The sequence below is a fragment of the Monodelphis domestica genome, chromosome 7 (genome assembly GCF_027887165.1).
Source record: "Monodelphis domestica isolate mMonDom1 chromosome 7, mMonDom1.pri, whole genome shotgun sequence".
In the NCBI taxonomy this organism is placed as follows: domain Eukaryota; kingdom Metazoa; phylum Chordata; class Mammalia; order Didelphimorphia; family Didelphidae; genus Monodelphis; species Monodelphis domestica.
The window spans coordinates 31,868,260-31,893,077 of NC_077233.1; the positions used below are offsets into that span (position 1 = coordinate 31,868,260).

Consider the following 24,818-nt stretch of genomic DNA (forward strand, 5'->3'; position numbering starts at 1 on the left):
TAAGATTGTTCCTGATTTCAAGAAGCTTAGCATTCTCCCTGTTTGTTTAATTTAAATGCATCTAGTTACAAAGAAAGTTTAGGTAATTGTACCAATGTTCCAAGTTAAGATTATTTTATGAAGATGATATAGGGGAAAATGAAGCAAAATATAAATGAAGAAAGGTACCATGAGTCCCTTTCAAGCCCAGAAAGGAATGGCAATGACAGTGCAAAATGATTCCATCAGTCTTTTTTTTTTCACAGTTGAGAGAGGCCACTTTGTCAGTAGAAAGAGCATTGATCATGGCTAGATACAAAGGGATCTGGGTTCCAATCCTATCTCTTCCTCTGAGCCTCTGTTTCCCCAAAAATAATATGAGAGATTTGAACCTGATGAATTCAAAGGGTCCCTTGTGGCTATGAATTTCTATATTAAGACTCTCAATTTCAAACTGTGCCTCATGCAAGGCAATGCATAGATTCAGGTTAGAAGGTTTCACCACTGGCTTTAAAAAAAAAAAGGACATAATTTAGGAATTCAAAAGCCAAACCCTTTTAGCCCATAAAGAATCATGCTTGAAAAGGACTGTAAGCCCTGTAAATTAATCCGTAAATCTTTCCTGCTTCTTGCTCCTGAAATATAGCAACAATATCTATTCCTGGGTGATCACATCCTACACTGTGAAAATGAACATTCATTCATAGCAGGGAGAAAACACATCTCACCAGGAGCTGCATTTTCCAGCACAAAATACCAAATTAACATCAGATTCACTCCAGTGGGAGTGTGCCAAATCTAATTATTTGTCGAAACAAGCCTGGCAATTGGAAACTTTCGGAGTTAATAGCCAAAGTTATCGCCAAACCAGCAGGATGTTCCCCCCATATCCCTTCTGTCAAAAAATCCTTTGTGCAGAGGACTTTTCCTCTGAAGGCAATCCTATTTCTGGATCTGAGTTACCTTCCCCACTCTTTACTGCTTGACATTCCAGCCAGAACTTTATGTTGTGGTTCCCCCTATATTTAGAAACCAAGTTGTAAAAGACGTAAATAATACACTGAATAAAACATTAAGACATAAAAAGGAGTTGAGTGGAACAAAGGGATAAAACATATTGTGCACTAACCACGTCTGACCCAGGAAAAGACAAAGGACTCATAATTCTAATTAGCAAAATGCACAGTTATGACTTGCATCATTAGACAACAAGCTTCGTGCCTGTCTAATCGCCTCCAGCATGCAGAGATTCTTTGCCTTGCAGAGCCCTCTAGTGGAACTCAAAGAGTATATATAAAAGGGAGCATTTCTTCCCCAAGAACAATGATCATTCTGATCTAAGGATCAGTGGCTGCTGCTGGAAAGAGGGGCCACATTCCAAAGAGTTGGGGGCCTCTTCCTGAGCTTGGGTGACCATTTAGCAAAGTGAATGAGTCTCCCTAGTATCCAAACAAATGGACTGTGTCCTGTCTGTTTGGGTTGAGGCTACAAGAAAAAGGCCACTGATACTTTAAGGAAAATGTGTATTAAAAATATATATCACTGTATCACTTCGTATGCCCACTGTAATCATGAAAATATAAGCCTGGATTGGTATTGTGTTAAAGGAGTAGATCTGGAATGTGAGTCCAGAAAAGAGATTTCTTAACCTGGGATATATGAACTTCTCTGTATATTTTGATAAATGTATATCAATAGAACTAGTTTCCTTTGGAATCTGATGTATTGGATGCTATCTATTTTGAATCATTATTATGAAAAGAGGTCCAGACTGCCTAAGTGGCCCATGACTCCTGAGCTAAAACTAAGCAGAGATGGGAGGGAAGGGCAGGAGCTAGCAAAGTCATACCATGGAGAAGTGTCTGAAGTGGGATGAGAATGCACTGGATTCTGAGTTGAAGAGTCTGGGTTCAAATGAGCAGTTCTGTCATTTCCTTCCTAAATTATTTCCAACAAGTCTCTCTATCTCTCTTTGCTCATCAGCCAGCATTAAGAGACTGAGAGGTTCTAGGCACTACCCTGGGCTTCAGGATTACAAAGATAAAACTAATGCTGCCCTCAAGCAGCTTCTGTTTCCTCAGAGTCAAGAGAAAATGAATTAAAGGTGTCTCCTAGCTATAATTTCCTCATTGATAAAATGGGGATGTTGGACTAGATGGGAGTCAAGGTCCCTTTCAGCTCTAAATCCATAATACCATGGTCTTTCACGACAAGTTAAGTCAACAGGTATCTAGTAACCACCTGCTAAGTTCCACGCACTGTGTTAAGTAATGGAGGTACAATAAAAAGCAATATGAGTTCCTGCCTTAAAGGAGCTCCTCACCTGAAGGGAAACTTCACGTGCATTCATTGAAAATATTGAGCACCTTCTTGTAAGGCACTAAGTGCACTGAATTCGATGAGGATATTAAAATTATCATTTAAACACAAGACATAGACTCTGATCTCAAGGACATTACAATTACCATATTATATGGAGACCCAGATAGAGGATGACCCACTGAGACTTTTTCACTGATGGGATTGGCATGAAAAATACGGGAATCCCTATTCTCAATCAGATCTATATTAACTGAAGTGGAGGCAGATCCGATTCCTCATTACCATAATCCTTAAAGGATCAACCACCTAATACATCATTTACCATCACAAGTTTCAAGGAAAAGTGGGGTCATCCTTCCTGGTTTCCCTCTTAATCATTGGGTATATCCCCATTTTTACTAGAAGCTTTACTAGAAGGCTCTGTCATTCACAAATTTGCCTCATCCCTTTCTTAATTCATTTATATCGCTCTATATTACTCTTTGAATAATGTTAACATACATAATGGCATGAATAACTAATGAGTATAATGGCATAATAAATCAATGGCCATGGAGTAAAGAAAACCTGGGTTCAAATTCCACTTCAGATTCTTCTGATCTTCTGGGCAAGTTTCATGGACTCCGTTTCCTCATCTGAATATAAGCTCCTTGAGGACTGGGACTTTTCATTTTTGTCTTTTAATGGATTTCTCTGTTGGTTGATTAACAGACTCTAAGCTCCTTCAGGGGAAGGACTTTCCTTTGTATACTTAGCATCTCATATATACTGTAGCCAGTGAATAAATGCTTGATAATTGGCTGCGGATCTGATAACAAGATTATCAGTTACACCGAAAAAGAGACTAAACACTAATCTATTGAAATAATGAAGGAGCAGTGTGATATTAAAGATGGAGTGCCTGACTGACGTAAAAAAAGAGTTAGATTCAAATTCTGCCTCAGACACTTAATAGCTATTTGACCCTATAAATGTAAGTCAAATGGCCATACTATGCCTCAGTTTCCTCATCTGTAAAATGAAGAAATCAGGCTCAGTGGTCTTTTACATCCATTCTAGGTCTAGCTTTATGAGCCTGAGACTTTCTCTATGGGTTTTAGTCCTAGATGATTCAATTTCATCTCCCATTCTCCCTGCCACATTTAGGCAGATCCTCCTCAACCATTTCCATTCTTTAGTGCAGCTGAATTCAACACCTCTCCTGGACTCAGTTCCTACTCCCTGAATAGAATTTCCTTCTAGGGTGAGCAAGAAAACTGAAACATAGAAAAATGCATTCAGGAAAGGCCTGACCAGGACTTCTTTACAAGCTAGTTTAAAATAAACATCGTTTTTTTCCTGCCCCAAGAATGAGGCAGAAGACAGCCCAGAGACATGAGTAAACAGAAGGATGAAGAGGAGTGTGGCAGAAGGCAAGCAGGGCCTTAAAGAAAGTTAAATAATGGCTGATCCTTTGATGCCTGAGTCTTCCACTTGACAGTCAAAGATATAAACACACACAAAAAAATCTCAAAGCAATATCCCAAATTGAAGAGTCCTTGTTTTCCCTTCAACATATCCCAAGTTGTCCAACTAATTGTTTTACTCTAAATAATCCTTACAACATTTCTTTAAAACAAAACCATTTAACAAGGTTAATACGTTTCTGCAAATAAAGCCTCACTCAGTGTGGCCCCTAATATCTCAGCATTACAGGAGCAAAATACATGGTAAAGATCTAGACAATTATCCAGTTAATTTAAGCCACACAGCTAGCCCAATTAAACCAAAAATAACCCCAGATCACAGAATCACAGTTAAAAGGGTCTTCAGCAGCCACCTGAGGATTCTTTACTGAGACAGACCCCAAGAGGTCTATGGATAGATTTCATGGGAAGTCCATGAACTTGGACAGGGAAAAGATATCATATCCTCCTTTTAATAAACCTTTACTGAAATTTATCATTTACTTTATTTATGAATAAAGCAACAAACGTGGATCTCTAGGCTTCACCAGATTGCCAAGAGGGTCCATGATATGCAAAAATGATCGAGAGTTCCAGTCTAGTCCAATCCAGACATGAAAAGAAATTCCCTCTCTAACATTCCTAACCTTTGCTTGATGATATCCAATGAGCCAGAAACCTTTAGGACAAGGCTAGTTACACCTGATTCATGCACTCCACTGTCCAACCAAACTGACCCATTCGTTGATGCCTATGTATGATGTTACATCTTTCATCTCTATTCCTTTGGCCAGGCTGTCCCCTACAATTGGAATGCTTCACCTTCCCCTTGCCTCTTGGAATTTCCAGTTCCCTTCCAAGCTTAGCTCAAGAAGCATCACTTCTTGCAAGACCTTTCTTGTTTATCCTTCTTCTTAGTGTTCCTTCCCTCTCTCCACTCTTTACCCCAAAAAAGTCCTATTTATTTTTTATGTACGTTGCATTTATTTCTCTCTATGTGTGCTATTTCTCACAATATATAAATTACTCATGATAATTAGTCTTCTTATATTTTTATACCACTTGGGGTTATCAAAGTGCTTTCCACATATAAAGGGGCGAGGAAGACTGGCTAATGAAGCCCAAGCACTTAGAGCATATGCAGATAATCTCTCCCTTTCAACACAGCCACAAAGAAACTTTGATGAGATTATACTTTCAGCCATGAATGGCCCAAGAATTGTTGTTGTGTGAGGATGCAAAGCCTTCTAATTAGCTGTAGAGAAAGAAGAACCAATGCCTGAAGAAGTGTTGAACTGAAACTGAATATCTAAACAAAAGAGACACCTCCTCTATCTCGGTTTCTTTCCTTGGCTTTGAGTAAGAAGGGCTACCTTAATCTTTAAGCTTCTGGGGCGGAAAGGGACTACATATAAGCCCAGGTCAAAGACCTTTATTTCATTTGTGTTTCTTCTTTACCAAATTAAATACTTCTTCAAAGGTGCAATTTCCAGATGGCCTGATTTAGGAAATCCAGCAGTCCTACCAGAGATGGAGCAATGGGCACCACAGTAGCAGTGATAGACAATAGAAGAAGTGCACATATGGAAAAATAGCTTCCAATTTTTTCCAGAATGAGACCCCACATTGCAGAGAGAAGTGCCAGCTGCAGACAAACATAGGCACTGACCCTTGCAGCCTAGGTAACTGCCTAGCTATACCCAAGATGGACTTAATGAGAACTCTACAAAGAGAGAAAAGGACTTCCAGGACTGGGAGTCAAGTGGTCACCCTTTGAAATCAACCTTCTCTCTCCATGCACCTTTCTACCATTTCACTCTAAGTTTGAGCCCAATCTCCCCAATGACCACATACATACAAGGAAAGGGAACATACTAGCTTTGGAAGGAATATCACTGATATCACTACTCAGTAAATCCCTTTTCCCAAAATTAAATGAATTTAACTAATTTTGATTTGTAATAAGGAATATGCCAGTGGGGGCTTGTGAGCAATAGTAGTAGAAACTATAGTTCCTCAGAATAACCCTTCAGACCCACAGAGGAGTGATAATTGCTCTCTAAGATTGTGCCAGGGTGATTAAGAGTTGGGAAGTGGTCTTAAAGGGGATACAATGATTAAATTACTTAATAGGGTCTTCATAAAAACCTTGTGAAGTAGGTGCTATTATTATCTCCATTTTTGCAGAGGAGAAAATTAAGGTACAAACAAGGCAACAAAGCTACATATCTAACAAATGTCTGATGCAGGATTCAAGGACTTTTAAGGTTTTGTCTTTGCACCTAGAATATAATAGATGTTTAATTAATGCTTCTTAAATTGAGCTGAATTCACTTCTCTTCCCTCTCTAAAAAAAATGACAACAACCCTTACCTTCTGTCTTAGAATCAATATTGTATACCAGTTCCAAGGCAGAATAGTAAGGGCTGAATAATGGTGGCTAAGTGATTTACCCAAGGCCACACAGCTAGGAAGTGTCTGAGACCAGATTTGAACCTAGGACAGCTCATCTCCAGGCCTGGATCTCTATCTACTGAGCCACCTAGCAGTCCCCTATACCATTCCCTTTTGAGGCAGCCCAGTCCACTTTGAGAGAGCTCTACTGTTTGGGAAATGCTTCCTTACCTCAAGCTTAGATTTGTTTTATGGGGACTTCCATCCTTATCCACTGCAGGGTAGGAAGAAAGAAATTAATGGAAAGCAAGAAGTTATAGCTTTAGTCATTAGAGGAATCATAGTGGGTAGAGCCGACATCTTGGACAAAGGAGAACTGGATTCAAATTCTATGTTGGTCACTCATTAGCTATGGATCAATGAATAAGTCATTTGTTCTCTGTACCACAGTTTCTTCCATTACAAAGTGAGAAGGTTGAAATGGATGGTTTCTAATATCTTTTATTAGAGCAGCTTGTACTGGGTCTAGAGTTAGGAAGACTCATCTCCCTGAGTTCAAATCTGACCTCAGACATTTACTAGCTGTATCACCCTAGGCAAGTCATTTAATTCTGTTGGCCTCAGTTTCCTCATCTATAAAATGAGTTGGAGAAGGAAATGCTAAACCCTTAGAGGATCTCTTCCAAGAAAATCCCAAATGGAGTCACAAAGAGTAAGATGACTGAAAAATGATTGAATAGCTACAATAACAAAGCCATTCAAAATCCTATAGGGCTCCTTAGTTCCTAGGAACCCTTAAAATCAATGGAACAGGGCAGTGAGTAGCTCAGTGGATAGCTAGGTCCTGGGATTAAATGTGACCTCAGATACTTCCTAGCCGTGTTAAGTCACTTAACCCCTCATTGTCCAGCCGTGACCACTCTTCTGCCTTGGAACCAATACACAGTATTGATTCTAAGATGGAAGGCAAGGGTTTAAAAAACTGTCTCCAGTTAGAAGAGCCCTTATGATTGATCTGGTCGGACCTTCTCATTTTACAGAGGCCCAAGGACTTAGAGGTGACTTGAACCCAAGCCTTTAAGTCCTATGAAGTTAATTTGCCACCATTTCAGCTGCTCCCTCTTTTAAAATGAAGTAAAAATAGTCTTAGTGGAAACAGAAATGTAATTAGCACAAGGCAGTCAGTAACTAAGATGAATTCAGTTAAGTAGTGTCTGAAGTTTCTGGTTTTGAAATGATTCTGCTTTTGCCAGGGACAGATACAGACCTTTTCCATCATTTCATCAAAAATCAGCAAATATTTTCTTAATCCCCCACTATGTTTGAGGCCCTCTGCTAGAGGCTAAGGATTCAAAAAGTAGCACCTGTCCTTAGTACGTTTACATTCAAAGAGTAGAAACAACTCATACATATGTAAGTACAAACAAAAGAAATATAAATATAACATGAAATAGAAATAGAACTAAAAAACAAAATAAATACAGGATAATGGGGAAGGGGTGGCGGAAAGATTTCTAAATATTTCTAGCCTCATTGAGTCTCTTTTCAATTGAACATTTTTTGAAAGTCTGTTCTTAAATGGCCAGTTCTGCAAGCCTTATAAGCCTTTTCATTCTGCTACATGGGCGGCTGGTTCAGATTTGGGTGATGTTTGCTTCCCTCTAGTGATAGATACCTAGTGGTACACATTCCCTATAAAAAGCCAAACAGAAGCTATTCAAAAAGCTTTAGGAACTCATCCTTGGCTCTCCCACCCCCCAGCTGGCCCCAGCACCCATCCAAAACAAGGTCTGCACCTTAGCTTTTGACCTTCTGGGAGCTTCATGCCAAAGATCTCCTAGTCCTGCACCCTTATTCAGGTGTTAAATTGTTGTTTTATGTAAAATAACAAACGCCTAGACAGGAGGGCAAAAAATAAAATTGCTGTACCTCTTCTTTGGAAACTGATGCTTTTTAAACAGTTTCCCCTAAACCCAGGATGAAATGGGATGTATTTTTCAACTGGACAAATTATATGTGTCCTATCAAATGATGAAATGTATGGGATGCTCTTTGCAAACCTTAAAGCAAATCTATAAATGCCATCTATTGTCATTATTAGGATTAGGACCATCCAATACCACCAGCTTCAAAACTAAGGTCCCTTCCTTGATTGCTATCATTTAGGAGTCAGAGCTAGATGGTACAGAGGGTAGAGCACTGGGTGAGGAATCATCAGGAGGAAGATTATTTTCCCGAGTTCAAATCTGGCTTCAGACACTTCCTAGCTGTGGGACACTGGGCAAGTCACTTATCCTTTTTTGCCTCAGATTTCTCATTTGCAAAATGAGCCAGAGAATAAAATGATAAGCCATTCCCATACCTTTGCCAAGAAAACTCCAAATGGGGTCAAGAAGAGTCAGACATACCTGAAAACAATTCAACAACAACAAGCAAAAAAATTCTCTTGGTCATAAATGTTAAAAATGTCTAATTTTCCACAGATAAAATGATACAGCATTGATCTCCCAACTCAGGAGACTAAAATTCTCCAGCAATCTTCTCCAAAAAGAGAGAGATCTCTTAGTATCATAGTTTGGCTTCAGTTCCCCCATGGATTGCAAAGCCTTTGTGATACTGCCGTGGATTTACCTCATACACAGTTATAACTAATCCTTGACGACTTTCTTCTGGAGTAGTGGTAGTCTCTCGGTGATTGAGAATGACTATTGTCTTTGTGCAGTTTCATCTATGGTGTACCCTCCTGTGGCTTTGGAGTCCAAAGGCTGAGGCGCACAGTTTGTGGCACACGGGGCCTGGGACGCCAGTTGTTACGGGAGGTGCGGTTGTGGCCTGGTGTCGGCGTTCATGCGCAGTGGCAAGACGTCGACGTCGCTCATCTTCAAAGGTGGCGGCGGCCTGGTGAATGTGGGTTCGCCAGCTGCTTCTGTCAGAGGCAGCGAGTTCTAGTTGCTTTGGTGTCATGTCAGCCCACTTCAAGCTTGACTTTAGCTGATCCCTGAATCTTCTCTTTGGTCAGCCTTGTTTCCTGAGTCCAGCTGACAGTTCACCATAGAATACTGTCTTGGTATTCGCTGTGGGTCCATGCGGATGACGTGTCCAGACCATCGTAGCTGGGTTTGGAGGACCAGGACTTCGATGCTGGTGGAGTTGGCTCTGTCGAGGACTTCCTGGTTGGTGATTCGGTCCTGCCATCGGATCCTCATGATTGACCGGAGGGAGCGTTGGTGGAATTGCTCCAGCTGTTTCATGTGCTTCCGGTACAGTGTCCATGTCTCACACCGTACAGGAGCGAGCTGAGGACCGCTGCGTTGTACACTTTGAGCTTCATCGCAGTGCTTACACCGCTGTGTTGGAGGACTTTGGAGAGCAGCCGCCCGAGTGCCTGGATGGCCTTTTGGATCCTGGCATTGATCTCGTGGTCTAGGGACCCGTCGTTGGCGATGGTGCTGCCCAGGTACTTGAAAGTGTTGACATTAGAAAGCTGCGTGCCGTCGATTGTAATGCACGGCTGGTTCGTTGGCCTCCCTGGTGCAGGTTGGAACAGCACCTCTGTTTTGCTGAGGCTGATAGTCAGGCCAAACAGTTCTGTTGCGGTGGAGAACCTGTCCACAATGGTTTGGAGATGATTTTCTTGGTGGGCCATGAGAGCACAGTCATCTGCGAAGAGAGCTTCCAGGATGAGTCTCTCTGTTGTCTTTGTTTTTGCAGTCAGGTGGCGAAGGTCAAATAGTGAGCCATCCAGTCGATATTTCATGTAGACGCCCAGGTCTAGATCCATCACAGCATGTCGTAATACTTGGGTGAAAAATAGGTTGAATAGTACCAGAGCGAGGACACAGCCTTGTTTCATGCCATTGGAGATGTTGAAGCGATCTGAAGTCTCTCCACCAGATAGGACTTCCCCTGTCATGTCGACATGTAAGAGCTGGATCAGTTTAACGAATTTTGATGGGCAACCAAGCTTGCTGAGGATCACCCACAATGCGTCCCTGTTCACTGTATCAAACGCCTTTGTCAGGTCTATGAAGACAATGTAGAGACTCAGGTTCTGCTCAAGGCATTTTTCCTGCATTTGCCTCACTGTGAAGACCATGTCGATGGTGCTGTGATCTGGTCAGAAGCCACATTGTGATTCAGGCAGGTTCTGCTCTGAAACAGATGACAGGAGTCTGTTGAGTATAACATGGGCGAGGATCTTTCCAGCAGTGGAGAGTAGTGAGATGCCTCTGTAGTTGTCACAGGCTGCTCATGAGCCTTTGTTCTTGTATAGGGCTACGATGGAGGCATCTCTGAGTTCTGGGGGCATGTCTTCCTCTTCCCATATGCTGGTCAGCACTATGTGGAATACCTGGAGCGCCTTTCCCTTTAAGGCCTTGTACACCTCGGTTGGGATCCCGTCTTTACGGGATGCCTTGCCTGTACTCATTTGTTGAATGGCTTTTTGGACTTCCTCTATTGAAGGAGGGACGTCAAGTTGTTCAATGGAGAGATTTTGGGGGATCTGGTCAAGGGCACTTTGGTCGACTGAAGAATGTCAGTTGAGAAGCTGACTGAAGTGTTCTTTCCACCTGTTGCTGATGCCTTTTTTATCGTTTATGAGAGTGTCACCGTCAGAGGATAGCAAGGGAGTGGTGGTGGGTTTTGATGGCCCATAGACAGTCTTGAGGGCACTGAAAATTTGTTTGTAGTTTTTTAAATCAGCAAAGCACTGGATTTCTTCTGCCTTTTTTTCCCACCATCGGTCTCATATCTTCCTGATTTCACATTGCGCCGTGGCTTGGAGAGACTTGAATCTGTCCTTTTTAGGAGCAGAGTTTGGGTTATTTTGCCACTCCATAAAAGCATTTTTCTTTTTGCTCAATAGGTCTTCAATAGCAGTGTTGTTTTCGTCGAACCAGTCCTGGTGGTTGCATTGTTTGGGGCCTAGGACTGCCTTTGATGTTTCCTTCACTGCATCTCTGAACTGGTTCCATTTCTCAGTTGAGCTTCCAGTGAGTGGTCCCTTGGCAGACAGCTTGTCATCCAGGCAGGATTGGAATGTTTGCAAATAAGATGGATGTCTAAGACGACTCACATTGTAAAATGCGCGAACTGTCTGGGCGCGTTTTGGATGGCGAGGCGCAGTGCGCATTTGTAGAGTCACTCTAACCAATTGGTGGTCTGTCCAGCATTCAGCTCCTCTCATGGCTCTGGTGATCTGTACATCCTGGATGTCTCGCCAGCATACAATGATGTAGTCAATGAGATGCCACTGTTTTGATCTTGGGTGCATCCACGTTGTTTTATATTTGTTCACCATTCTGAACACAGTGTTCGTGATGGTGAGTTCAAACTGAGCATTTGCTGAGTAGCAGTAGGCCATTGTTGTTCATTTTGCCCATGCCGTGTTTGCCGAGCACTCCTTTCCATCTTTCATGGTCCTGGCTAACGTGGGCATTGAAGTCTCCCAGTAGTATCAGCTTGTCATTTGTGGGCACTGAGTGCAGGACGGCACTCAGGTCAGAGTAGAACTGCTCGATGGTCTCCTCTGTGCTGGTCAGTGTTGGGGCATATGCGCTGATGATTGTGGCATACCGGTCTTTGCTGAGAGGCAAATGGATTTTCATGAGCCTCTCGCTGATGCCCACATGAAAGTCTGGCAGCTGTTTGAGCAAACTGGTCTTGATGGCCAGGCCAACACCGTGGATTCTGTCTTCATTTGAATCTCTACCTTTCCAGAAGAAGGTGTATCCAGTGGTGGGTTCGCTGAATGATCCCTCTTCTGGTAAGCGTGTTTCGCTTAGGGCTGCGATGTCGATGTTATATCGCGTCAGTTCTTTACCGATTAGAGCTGTTCTTCTCTCAGGTCTTGAGGTATTCTCTCTGTCAAGTAATGTCCTGATGTTCCATGTTCCTAGTAGGAGTTTCTTTGTGTTTTTTCTTTGATTTCGACCGCTTAAAGGGATGACCCACCAGCTGTGGTGTGCTGACCGGGTGCAAGGAGATTTAAGTAGAAAAGTCGATGCACAGAGACAGTCCCACTCTCTCAGCGTTGGAAGCCTGGGTCCAGTGGCACGAAAAGTCGTTACACCTGGAGACTTCCTCAGCTGCACTGGATGGCTGTGTTGTCCTTTGTGCTCCAACACGCTCTAAGCACTCCACAGTGCTTTGCTGCGTCGCCATCTCAGCCATTGAACCTTCTTGTTGGTTTCTTCCGCCTGTTCTGCCGAAGCAGTCTTCACATACTGGGTGAGCAAAGCCCTGGTTCACCAGGGGTCGACGACCCAATGGCTACCCTCACAAGGTTTGGCCGGCCTGTCGAAGCCGTTGCCTGGGGTGTGGCCGCTGCTGCATGCTAGAAGCTACTGGGAGCCACAAGTGAGAGCTCTCATTTCTGGAGTAGGGAGATCTCAAGTCCCTCCCTGGTCCAGAAGAGAACTCACCCTCTTGCCCAGGAGCTGTCTCCCCTTTTGTTTGAGAACACCCAGGTTCCAAAGTACAGAATCGTCTTTGATTCTTCTCTTTCCATCAACTCTCATGTTCAGTCAGTCACCAGGTCAATCCTACCTCTCTAATCCAATGATGACAATAATGAGCACTTTTGAAGTCTTACCTTTGGGGCACCTAGAAGGTGCAGTAGATTGAGAGCCGGTCCTAAAGTCAAGAAGACTCTTCTTCCTAACTTCAAATATGGTCTCAGACCCTTACTAGCTATGTGACCTTGGGCAAGCCACTTAACCCTATTTGCCTCAGTTTCTCACCTGTCAAATAAACTAGAGAAGGAAAGGGCAAACCACTCCAGTATTTTTGCCAAGAAAACCCTAAATGGGTTCACAAAGAGTCAGACATGAATGAAATGACTGAACAACAACAAATGCGCCAGGCACTATACTATTATTGGGATAAAAAAAGAGGCAAAAAAAACCCCCAAAACTCAACCTGTCCTCAGGAAGCTTACATTTGAATGAGGAATAAAATACAGAAATGACTGGGTACATACAAGAAATATAAAGAAGATATGGGAAGTCATTCTGAAAAGGGGAGGCTCTACTGACTGAGGGAAAGGAGAAGGTGGAATCTGAGCTAAATCTAGAAAAAATAAGGGAAACCTAGAGATAAAGGTTAAAAAAAGCAGACTATTTCAAAAATAAAGACTAGCCAGGGTTAGCCAGGGCAGCCATGGAGATGGGAGATGGAGTGTCGAGTTCAGGGAAGGACATGTTGCTAAAATCTTGAGCTGCCTCAAAGGCTAGGGTAGCTGGATCAGAGAGAACATGGACGTGAGGAACCTTTAAAACTAGAAAGGCAGGAAGATAACAGCTCATAAAGAGCCTTCAATGTCGGACAAAGGAGGATCCTGGAGTAATAGGGAGCCATGGGAGCTCACTGAGCAGGGGGGAAGGTAATCCTAACCCTCTTTAAGGGTAAGGAGTCTTTGCTTTAGAGAAATCACCTTGTCAACTAAGTGGAAGATAGATTCTGAGTGGTGAGAGTCTTGATGCAGGGAGAGAAACAAGAAGGCTATTTCCATAATCTAGATAAGAGGTGAAAAGGGCCTGAACAAGGGTTGTGGCTTGATGGATAAAAAGGACTGGAATCCATCTTTTCTCTCTACTCCTATCACCCTTGTTGTTGCCCTTATTGTCTTTCACTTGGACTGTTTTAAGAGCTTCCTATTGGGTTCCCCTGCTTTCATTCTCTGCTAAACTCTAAATAAATGATTGTTGGCTGACTGACCAATATATTGTCCACATGTATGTCAAAAAAACCACCCTAAGCTCTGACAAAATCACTTTTCCAATCAGAAATCTTTAACAGCTCCCAATTGTCTCTAGGATTTAAAAAAAAACTATTTGGGCAGATATTTGAAGCCTTCTATGATTTGGCTCCATCCTATCTTTGCAGACTTACTCCATATTACTCCCTTTCATAACCTCTACATTCCAGACAAACTGACCTCTTCTGTAAGCTGGGCATTCCATGGCCCGCCCACTCCCTACTCTCCTGCATAAAGACTCCCCCATGCCTAGGATATATAATTTCTCACATTCACCTGTAAGACTCCTCATCATTCAGGATTCAACATAAGTACCTACCCCTAGATCAAAGGATATTAAATTTTCTGGCATGGCCCCCTTTCATAATCTGATAAAGACTATGGATCACTTCAGGGAAGCTAGGCAGCCCAGTGAATGGAGTGCCAGGTCTAGAGTCAGGAAGACTCATCTTCCTGAGTTCAAATCCAGCTATGTCACTATGGGAGAGCCACTTAACCCTATTTACCTCAGTTTCTTCATCTGTAAAATCACCTGAATAAAGAAATGGAAAACGATTCCAGTATCTTTGTCAAGAAAACCCCAAAGAGGGCCATAAAGAGTTGAACACGACTGAAATGACTCAACAACAGCAAATGGACCTCTTCTCAGAATCGTGTTTTTTAATGTATAAAATAAATGCAAAAAACAATAAAATACAGTAAGACAAACATTTTCAAACAAATTGGTGGCATCATTCACTGACTTCTAGGACTGTGTTCACAAAAATATAAAAATTAAGAAGCCCTGCGCTAGATGAAGTATTCGTTATAAAGTTATTATTGTCTTCTTTCGCCTTGAACTATCTTGCTTGTATTTATTTGTAGACAAGTGGCAAATCTCTCCCACCCTCTGTAAAATCAAAGCTCTTAGAATAGAGGGATTGGTTCATTTTTGCCTTTGTATCCCCAGCACCTATTACAATGGTCGCACATTATGGATATTTATTAAATGTTTGTTGGATTTCATTAAATAGTTGGATTTGGTGGTTGTCTGAGTGTTTCAGTGCTCAGCAGTGAATTGTTGCCACTCTGGGAATTCTGTCTTTCCTTCTATGAAAGGGGAAAAAAGCTGTGAAGTCAGAAAGGAAAAAAAAAGAATTTTGATGACAGTCATGTAGATGGGTTCCAGGCTCATCGGGACAGAGAATTATATCAGAATCTGTCCTATAAAGGTTTTGCTAATAATCAAGAAGGTGAAACCTTCCTCGGCTCTCTAGGCTAGGATGCAGGTGCTGAGTCCTCTTTACAATGCTGTTTCTAATTTATAGCATCACCTTTCTACCAATGGTTTCTGTACCAGAAGGGGCACAAGAAATATCAGCCAGGAAATTTAGGATCAAAAAAGAAGGTGGAGAGCCATGGGCAATCAGCAGATCCCTTGAGGACTAAGCTGGTACCCACACAATTCAAGAGAGCATTCATGGGAGAAGCCAGGAACGAAGAACTAAACTAATATGGAATGGATCCATTCAAGGGGTCAAGTGTCCTACCAACTACAATTAATGTTACTGTCATTCAGTCATTTTCAGTTGCATCTGAATCTGACTCTTTGTGAACCCATTTGATGTTTTCTTGGCAAATATACCAGAGTGGTTTGCCATTTCCTTTTAAGGAAACCGAGTCAAACAGGGTTAAGACACTTATCTAGAAAGTGCCAGATTTGAATTCAGCGTTGCAGTTGATGTTTTCTTGGCAAATATACCAGAGTGATTTGCCATTTCCTTTTGAGGAAACCAAGTTAAACAGGGTTAAGACACTTGTCTAGATAGTGCCAGATTTGAATTCAGCTTTGCAGGATTTCAGATCTGGCACTCAATCCACTGTACCATCTAGCTGCCCATAATTAATGTAGTTACTCCTTTCCAAAATTGATTGGGATTTCAAGGCTTCCCTGACAGGATATATAGATATAGATGATAATGGTATAGATATGTGAACGTGGATATAAATACGAAGCTAGAGATGAAGATAGAAATGGAGATGTATATGGGGAGAGGGAGATCCATGGGTATGTGTGTATATCTATTTTGGTATATTAGGTAAATATACAATTATGTATATGTTTATATATCTCTGTCTCACATATTTACTTTTTCCTTCCATTTTCATTTCTACTTTTGTTTATACATCACAATCATTTCTAAGTAAACCTCTCTCCGACCCAGGGAGCCTTCTCTTGAGACAGATAAAAAGAATTAGGCAAAATCAACAGACACAATCTCGTGCCTTACAGCACATGAAAAATTCCCTATCCATTGTGCCCCAATGAAAGGAAGGCACTGTCTCTCCTCCTCTCCAAGGCTGGCCAGGAGCATCCAGCTTCATTTTTGTGTTCAATTACGCGACTTACTTTAGTCATTCCATCATATGACTTTCCCGGCTCTGTTTACTTCATTTTACATCTGTTCTATATACAGGGTGTCCCCAAAGTCTTAGTGTGGGTTTAAGCTATTCAAGCTTAATTAGAAATTGATAATCAAAAAGGACTACAGGGAAGCTATGTGGAGCAGTGAATAGAGTACCAGACTTGGAATCATCAAGACCTGAATTCAAATCCAAACTCAGGTACTTACTAGCTCAGTAACCCTGGGCAAGTCACTTCTCCCCATTTGCCTCAATTCCCTCATTTTCAATCTGGTTATAATAGTACTTCCCAGGTGACTGTGAAAATCAAATAATATTGCAGGCAAAGCATTTGTCAAATTTGAAAGATCTTTACAAATGCTCGTTATTATTATCATCATTATTATTAATTAAGGTCATTAAGTCCAACTCCCTCGTTTTCCAGCCTAGAAAGGCTGCATGATTTTCTCAGAGTTGCCCAGCTAGTAAGTGTCTGAGGTGGAATTCCAACCCAGATTCCAAGTCCAAAATTTCATCTATGTCTCCATGAGATATTCTGTTATGTACACTGGGCAATTTGGTCACTCCTAGGCAGTTTTGCGGTTTTTAAAATCACCATGTGGTTATGATTCATTCCTTCAACAAATATGTATTAATCATCTTCTATGGGGAGGGCACTTGGCTCGGCACCACTCAAGATACAAAGCAGGACAAAACGCAGATCCTGCCCTCAAAGAGTCTACAATCTAAGAACAATATATAAATATCTCCACCACAAAACCCTATAGGATGAATGCCTCATGAGAAATACAAACTAAATGTTATATGGAGGAGTCCAGGAAAAAGAATATTCCTGACTAGGTAACAAGGGAAGCCATCATGGCAGGGATTATAGTTGGCATGGATCTTTAAAAATCTGTCTACAGGACCATAGGACTCTACTCTAAAGCTGGAAGAGATAGCAAAGACCATGCAAGCTAACTCCTTTCCTATAGATGAAGAAACTGGGATCCAGAGAAATGAAGAGACTTGCCTAAGATTGTAGAGATAAAAAAAGGAGAAAGCTAGAATTTGAACTCAGGTCCTCTGCCTCCAGAGTTAGCGCTCATCCATTTGGGGGCAAGGAAAGGAAGACCAAAGAAAAACACAAATTCCAAGTGTAGGAAATACCTCTCCATCCCAGAAACAAAGTGATGTCTAATAGTCAAGACTAGAAATAATTAGGGGGGAAATAAGGTAGGTTGGGGCTAAATGGGGGATGGCTTTGACTTGGTTTTTTGAGTAGACAATGCAGATTTTTTTTTTAAAACCTTACCATCCATCTTAAAATTGATCCTGTGTGCTGGTTCCAAGGCAGAAAAGCAGTAAGGGCTTGGCAGTGGAGGTTATATGACTTGCCCAGGGATCACACAGCAAGGAAATGTCTGGGGCTAAATTTGAACCCAGGACTTTCCATCTCTAGACCTGGCTCTCAATCCACTGAACCACATAACTGCCCCCTCAATGAAGATTTTTTGATCATGGAAATGTCACAATCAATCATAGTGGATTACTTACACAAGATCGATTTAGAGGACTGTTAGAGTGAGTAAGAGAAAGAGTTTGGATTCAGGATCATAGACTTCAAGCTGGAAGGGACCTCGATAAGCCATCTAGTCCAAAGACCTCATTTTACAGCTAAGAAAACTAAGGCCAAGAGAGGTTAAAAGATTATTCCAAGTTTACATAGTATTAGGGAAGAATTAGATTATTCTAATTGTCTAGGTGTAAAGTGGTAAAGCCTAAATTAGTCTTTTAATGTTGGGAATTTTCTTCCACAGAGAAAGAAAAGTCATAAACTGAGAATATTGTGCCAAAACTCCAGGTTTTAAAATATAAACTATAGCATCAGTTTAGCTTTTGAGGCAGCTAGGAAATATAGTGGAAAGAGCAGAGGACCTGGAGTCAGGCTTCAGTCACTTACTAGCCATATAACTCTGGGAGAGTCACAACCTCTATCTGCCTCAGTTTCCTCAACTGTAAAATGGTCATAATAATAGTGCCTACTTCCCAGAGCTGTCTTGAGATATTTGTAGAATGCTTAGCACAATGTCTGGTGAGAGAGAGAGAGAGAGAGAGAGAGAGAGAGAGAGAGAGAGAAAGAGAGAGAGAGAGAGAGAGAAAGAGAGAGAGAGAGAGAGAGAGAGAGAGAGAGAGAGAGAGAGAGAGAGAGAAGGGAAAGGCAGACCCAGAGAGAGAGAGAGCAGAGGGAGAGAAAGAAACAGAGACAGACAGACAGACAGACAGACAGACAGACAGACAGAGAGATCAATAGATAGATAGAGAGATAGACAGATAGATAGATAGCCAGAGAGAGAGATAGACAGAGAGGGAGACAGAGAGATAGATGATAGAGAGATGATAGATAAAGAGAGAGAGAGAGAAATAGACATAAGTAGATACATAGTGAGAGAGAGAGAGAGAGAGAGAGAGAGAGAGAGAGAGAGAGAGAGAGAGAGAGAGAGAGACATAGAGAGAGGGTGGGGAGAGAGAGACAGAGAGAGAGACAAAGACAGAGAGAAGGGGAGAGAGAGAGAGACAGAGAGAGAAAGAGAGAGACAGAGGGAGGAGAGAGAGAGAGACAGAGAGAGACAGAGACAGAGAGAAACAGAGAGACAGAGACAGAGAGAGACAGAGAGAGACAGAGAGAGAGAACTTAGTTAGAGTTAGTGCTTAATAAGGCTTGCTTCCTTCCTGCCATTATTCAGCATGCTCTTTAATGCTAGCCTAAGACTACTCAGGCCTCTCACAAGGCACTTGTCTATGGAGAAAGTGGAAGGTATCATTTCATCATTTCTTCAGAATCCTAGATCTAGAGCTGAGCAGGTCATCTTGTCCAAATCTTCCACTTCACAGCTAAAGAAACTGAGGCTCCAGAGAGGAGGATGATTAAGCTAAAGTTACCTCACTAAGTATCAAAGATTGTATTTATAACTCCAACATCAGTGAGGTAGTTTTGTAACTCAGTAGCACCTGGGACTGAGTATAGAGGTGTCGAGGAAAAGCAAGTGAGTCTGTTTTTTTTTTTCTCCCTAAAAGGGCACTAATTAAATAAATCTCTACGGCTTTTATTCTTTCCACTGTCCCACACTGCCTCCTTCATTACTGTTATTTGCCTACTCAAACCCACTGTCATCCCCATCCAAATTTGTCCCTGAAATGACACATTTTCCCCATTCAAAGGCTAAGCAACAAAGCAAGAATTTGACCCCAATCAACTGAAGCCTCTGCCTTGTCCTCGGTTTCCTTCAAGTTTTAATAACCTTTCAACATTGTCCCTCGAGCTTAGCCCTCTGAAATCTGAAAATCTGCTGTTAATAACCTGCCTGGCTGCAATGTTTTCTTTGCCTGATGACAAGCATGTCTGTCGACCTCCACCCAGGAAAAGCGATGTGGACTAATCAGATAAGGCTAATGACTTAAAACACTTTGTCTTCCAGAAGGAAGTCATCTCGAGATATACATGGTGGGGTAAGCTAAGCTGCTGGCTGTCGGCATTTTGGAACAGCCGGATGGTATTGATTTTATGCTGATTTTCTCAAACTTCCATCATGATTTGGCTTGATCTTCATCAAAATGTGTAGCTAGAGGGGGAAAATGAGTTTTAGAGGATTTCAAAAAAATGAACTTGAGTCAAAAATGATTTATGACCTTAGAATTCGAGTGTTATGTAGTGAAAAACAGCAACCGGATGGGGAATAAAAATGTTTAGCATCCCTAAACCACAGGAAAGCCTTTTCCAGGTTATACATTACAATTTTTAAGTTGACAGACAGCACAGCTTAGGACTCAAGCTAAAGTCTTTCATCCAGAAGCCTAAGAATTTCTCTGACTGCCATGTTGTAAATTGCAGTATCTCAGGACCTGGATTAATTGTTTGGCAGTCAGTCTGCTGACAACCATGAATTATGGTGGAAAAAACACAAATCTTTGGGGAGTATCTCAATGTAGGTCACTCTAAGTGGTGATTAAAGTGGCGTATGGTGTTTGCGTGTGTGAGCACACATGTGTATTTCTGAAACAAGAGAAGGAAGGGGAATGAAAAAAAGAAAGGGCCACTGATGATCCAAAGCCTGTGGACCTCACTCCAGAAATAGCAAAATCACAAACCCAGGCTACCATGGAAAAGATCAGAATTGCTTGCCTTTCAGAGTCATTGACTCTCAGAGTTCCACCCTCAGAGACTCTTATCTAACCCAGACCCCCAAAGAACAAACATCTAATTTTAATCGAAGTCTTTTGAGGAGGAGCCCACACATCCCCAAAGCAACCTATTATACTTCTAGACGATTTTTAGACAATTCTAATAGTTTTTCCTCACTTTAAACTAAACAAAATGTTTTGAATTTTGTTTTAGTGTTAATCAAATTGCTTAGCTTTCACTCAACCCCTTTGTGAAGTTATTAATATTTATTGGATCAAAGATATTAAGTTGCAACAGATCTCAGAGTTAATACAACCTCCTCATTTTACAGATGGGGAAACTGAGGCCCATGATGGTGAAGAGGTTTGCCATATATGGCACAGCTTAAGTAAATATCAGAATTGAAATTTGAACTCAGGTTGTCAGAGTCATTGTTCTTTCTACTTTGTGATTCATCATTATCATTACCATCAAGATGATAATTCATGATTGTGTCTTAATTTGCCAACTTTCTTTCATACACTTAAGAGTTGTATTCATAATTTTTCTCTTTCTAATACCCAGTAGTATTCTGGCACTTGGCACACAGTAGGCACCTAAATATTTTTCAATACAGACCAGCTGATAACTTCAATCTACTTTAGAGAGAAGCTAGGAGAATGAATGAAAATGAGCTGCTTTTTTGTTCTATGAACCTTTTGGGGGAAGGCACTATATAAACAGAAGCTTTTAAGAAGAGAAAATGCAAACAAATCCCTGAAAAATGTCAAGAACGACAACTCGTGGCACTTCAAAACACGATACTGATATTTTTGCAGTCTTTTGCCCGTTATTAGACACCATCCACAGCTTGGTCAATTACCAGGGGCTAAAAAGTGGGCTCTGACGTTGGAGGAGTGTGATTAATTGATCTCAGTAGTGTCTAATGAGTTTAAAGCTCCTACCTGGGTGTCCCCGGAGATGATGGCTAGAGGCGGACAACAGTTTACTGCATACCATTAGCAGGGAGACCAGGAGGAGCCAATGAGACAGCAGCACTGATTTGGCAGAGAATCTCATCCTAAAGGCAGAAAGGAAGTTCAATGAAGTTCAATAAAGAAGCAATACTTTAACGGGCTCTGAGCCAGACAATACTATGGAGGCAGGAGAAAGCAGAAAAAGACTAGTCTAAAATTACCCTGGGGCAGAGGGGTATTCAGCGATGATAGCTTTTTCTTTAAGGAACAAATCTAATTTGTGCTTGATTTGACTCCATTTCTGATAAATCCATTTTAGAATTAAGAGTTTCAAAAGTGAATTCCATGCTTAGGTATGAGTAAGATCAGCCTTGTTTTCTTGTGATTCGATTCAATAGCCTGATAATCATATTCGGTTTAAATTATTTTTAAACAATGAATTAAGAAAGCTACATGCTTCAAAGTTGTTTCATTTAAAAAACACACAGAGTTTCCATATTTTTTTTAATCTGAGGAAATGCTGAACACCCTCCCAAGCCAAGCACCTGTGAATGAAGAAGGGCTGGTCTAGAACTATGGACATAATTTTATTGAACAGGCCCTCAGGTGTTGTGGGACAGTTAAGCATTTGATGGCTTCAGCAAGTAAACTAAAGTGGTGGCTACTGAATTCATTAAATTTTATGTATGTCCAGTGTAGCAAATAAAACTTCAGAGATCATTCGTGCTGGTCTGGTCTACTTACGTCAAAGAAAAATAAAAAATACTAATCCAAAGGCCAGAAAACTTATTTTCTCTGAGTTCCACAAAACCTGGGAGGGCAGAGGAGGAGAGAAGAGGGCATTGACCTTGAAATCAGGAAGACCCGGATCTCTGAAGCTCATTTAGCTGTGTTGCCCTGGTCAAATGCACTTCAACTCTATGTACCTTGGGAAATTCTGTAGGACGGATCTAGTAAGACATAGACATGACTCTTCCATTGGGAATCTGCCTTTTTGGAGGTCACTGACTACCAAATTCACAGATCCTTCTCATAGTCACAGAGCCCTAAGAGTTGGAAACTACTTCAGATGCCATCTACTCCAACCAGTACTAAGTGAAAGTGTTTCTTTAAGATGCCATAGTAAGATTGCTCTGGAATTAGGTTGGCTTATACCAAATCTAGGTTCTCTTTACACTGCCCCACACTGCCCCTGTTGGCAATTGCCTTAGAGTATTTTATATTTTCCCCTACTGAACTCCTCAGGTAATCTAAGGGAACACTTGGGGCTACTGAGTTCATAAAAAGTCATTAGAGGACACTATCAAGATGGCACAATGGCTGGGTCTGACTCCAATGGTGAACAACACTCCGGATGAAGCCATTGGATTCTCTGAAAATACATCCAGGAAATCTGGTGCTCCATCCATACAGCGCCATTTTTAGCTTGGGGAAAGTACAAAATGGCCCCAGACGCGATTCCCCACCTCATAAAACCATCAAATGCCAGTCCTATAACTAGCATCCCTTTGGACTTTCAAACACTTAGGTGAAGGAACTTTATTGAAAAGGTGCCAGACTATTCATTACCTGGATATCCTCTTCATTATCAGCTTGTCTTTAAAGTATGGGTTGGTGGCTCAGCAGACTGAGAGCCAAGTCTAAAGAGGAGAGTTGGGATTCAAATCTGGCATCAGACAATTCCTAGCAATATGACCTTGGGCAAGTCACTTAACCACCTCCCCCGTCCATTGCCTAGTCCCAACCATTCTTCTTTGGAACCAATACATAGTGTTGATTCTAAGAGAGAAAAATAAGAATATTAAAATGTGTATGTGTGTGTGTGTGTGTGTGTGTGTGTGTGTGTGTGTTAAAGGTAAAGGGCTGGAAACAGGATAATGTCTTCAAGTTTTTCAAGAGCTGTCATACAGAAGAGAGATTAGATTTGCTCTGTTTCGCCCCAGAGTACATAACCAGGAACAACGGTTAGGAGCTGTGAAAAGGCCATTATAGGTTAAATAGCAGGAAAAACTTGCTAACAATTAGAGCTCTCCCAAAGTGGTATGGGCTGACTCAGGAGGCACTGAGTTCTCTCTCCTCAGACATCTTTAAGCAGAGGATGGATGACAACTTGGCGGATATGTTATCAAGTATGGGTTGGACTAGACAGCTGTAGCCGTCTCTCACAACAGTCTGTGATGCTAGATAATATGAGTTCATTATTTTGTGGCTTTTGAACCAGCCTATCCAGCAGTGTGCTAGTAAATATTTAAGAATTCCCTGGGAGGGAGTTGGAAATGTATACACAATCACACAGTTAGAAGTATAAGAGGCCAAATTTGAACCCAGGACTTCCTGCCTGGCTCTCAATACACTGACCCACCTAGCTGCCACCACACAATGCCCTTTTAACTTTTGTTAACATCGTAAACATTTTCTCGGGTGATCATGTTATCTTTAAGCAATCAACAAATCAAGTCTTAATTGACAGCATTTGTGGATTTCCAAGGTGTGAAATGGAACAATCGGTTCTCTTGAACCAGCACAGGCTGACTGTAGTAAACCCCTGACCTTATCTGACACAAGATTTCAATTTTCAGATGGGAAAAAAATGCTCTCCCGAAACGGTTCTTCTTGCATCATGTTAAAATGACGTTGTTTAGCTAGAATCCCAGGTCTTTACAACTTCTATCTCTTTACAACTCTTTGTAAACTGAGTCTAAAAGATTAGAACCCAAAATAAAAAGCATGAGCCCCAAACCCCCAGAATCCCAGATAAGAAGGAGACCTTTAGAAAAGATGAGCAGAGCCCCAGAAACCTGCCCATCTGCCGGATTCTAGTGTTTAGAAAGTGCCATCTCTATGTCACTGTTAAAAGTCATCTTACCTTGGGGACTTCACAAGAATTGGATTCCAGTCAAACACAATTATTCCAGAAAGTGTTTCAGAGCAGCTCCAAATTTCCATTTGCAGCTAGACTCAACCATTGCTGCGATTCACAAATTCCTTTTCGCTTGAGAGACGATTACCTATTAAGGAAACCCAGATAGACAGCAATTAGAATTTTTAATGTTGATATGAAACAGATTTCTATTAGCAAAGTAATTGTTTTATGATGCTACCTCCTGTTCTAAGCAAGTCAGTCTGGACAGCAGGGCACTCCTGGGTGGGAAAACTGGTCTAACACACAGAAAGCCATAAGATTGCATTTTAAAACCACATCATATTAGCTAAATAAGAACTATATGGTGTGAAATTAGCTGAGCTCCTCCCAACCAAAAAGAGTCCTAAGATATAGGATTATGGCAACACAATTGATGGGAATAAATCCAAAGCAAAATGTATACTATGTTATAATTTTGTTCACGCCAACATAGAAACATATAATGCTAAAGGGACACAGTGTGGTACGATAGAAA

At 41.4% G+C, this 24,818-nt stretch overlaps 1 protein-coding gene across 1 annotated transcript in view; it reads right to left on the reverse strand.

Moving 5' to 3' along the window:
* TAFA4 (TAFA chemokine like family member 4) overlaps positions 1–24,818 on the reverse strand; it is a 199,245-nt gene that overhangs the window by 119,181 nt on the left and 55,246 nt on the right. Inside the window, exons 2-3 of the mRNA XM_007500059.2 lie at positions 24,287–24,428; positions 21,409–21,524 (exon numbers count right to left, since the gene is read on the reverse strand). Of these exons, the coding sequence (XP_007500121.1) occupies positions 21,409–21,524; positions 24,287–24,366 (196 nt within the window). The 5' untranslated portion in view covers positions 24,367–24,428. The remainder of the gene's footprint in view (positions 1–21,408; positions 21,525–24,286; positions 24,429–24,818) is intronic.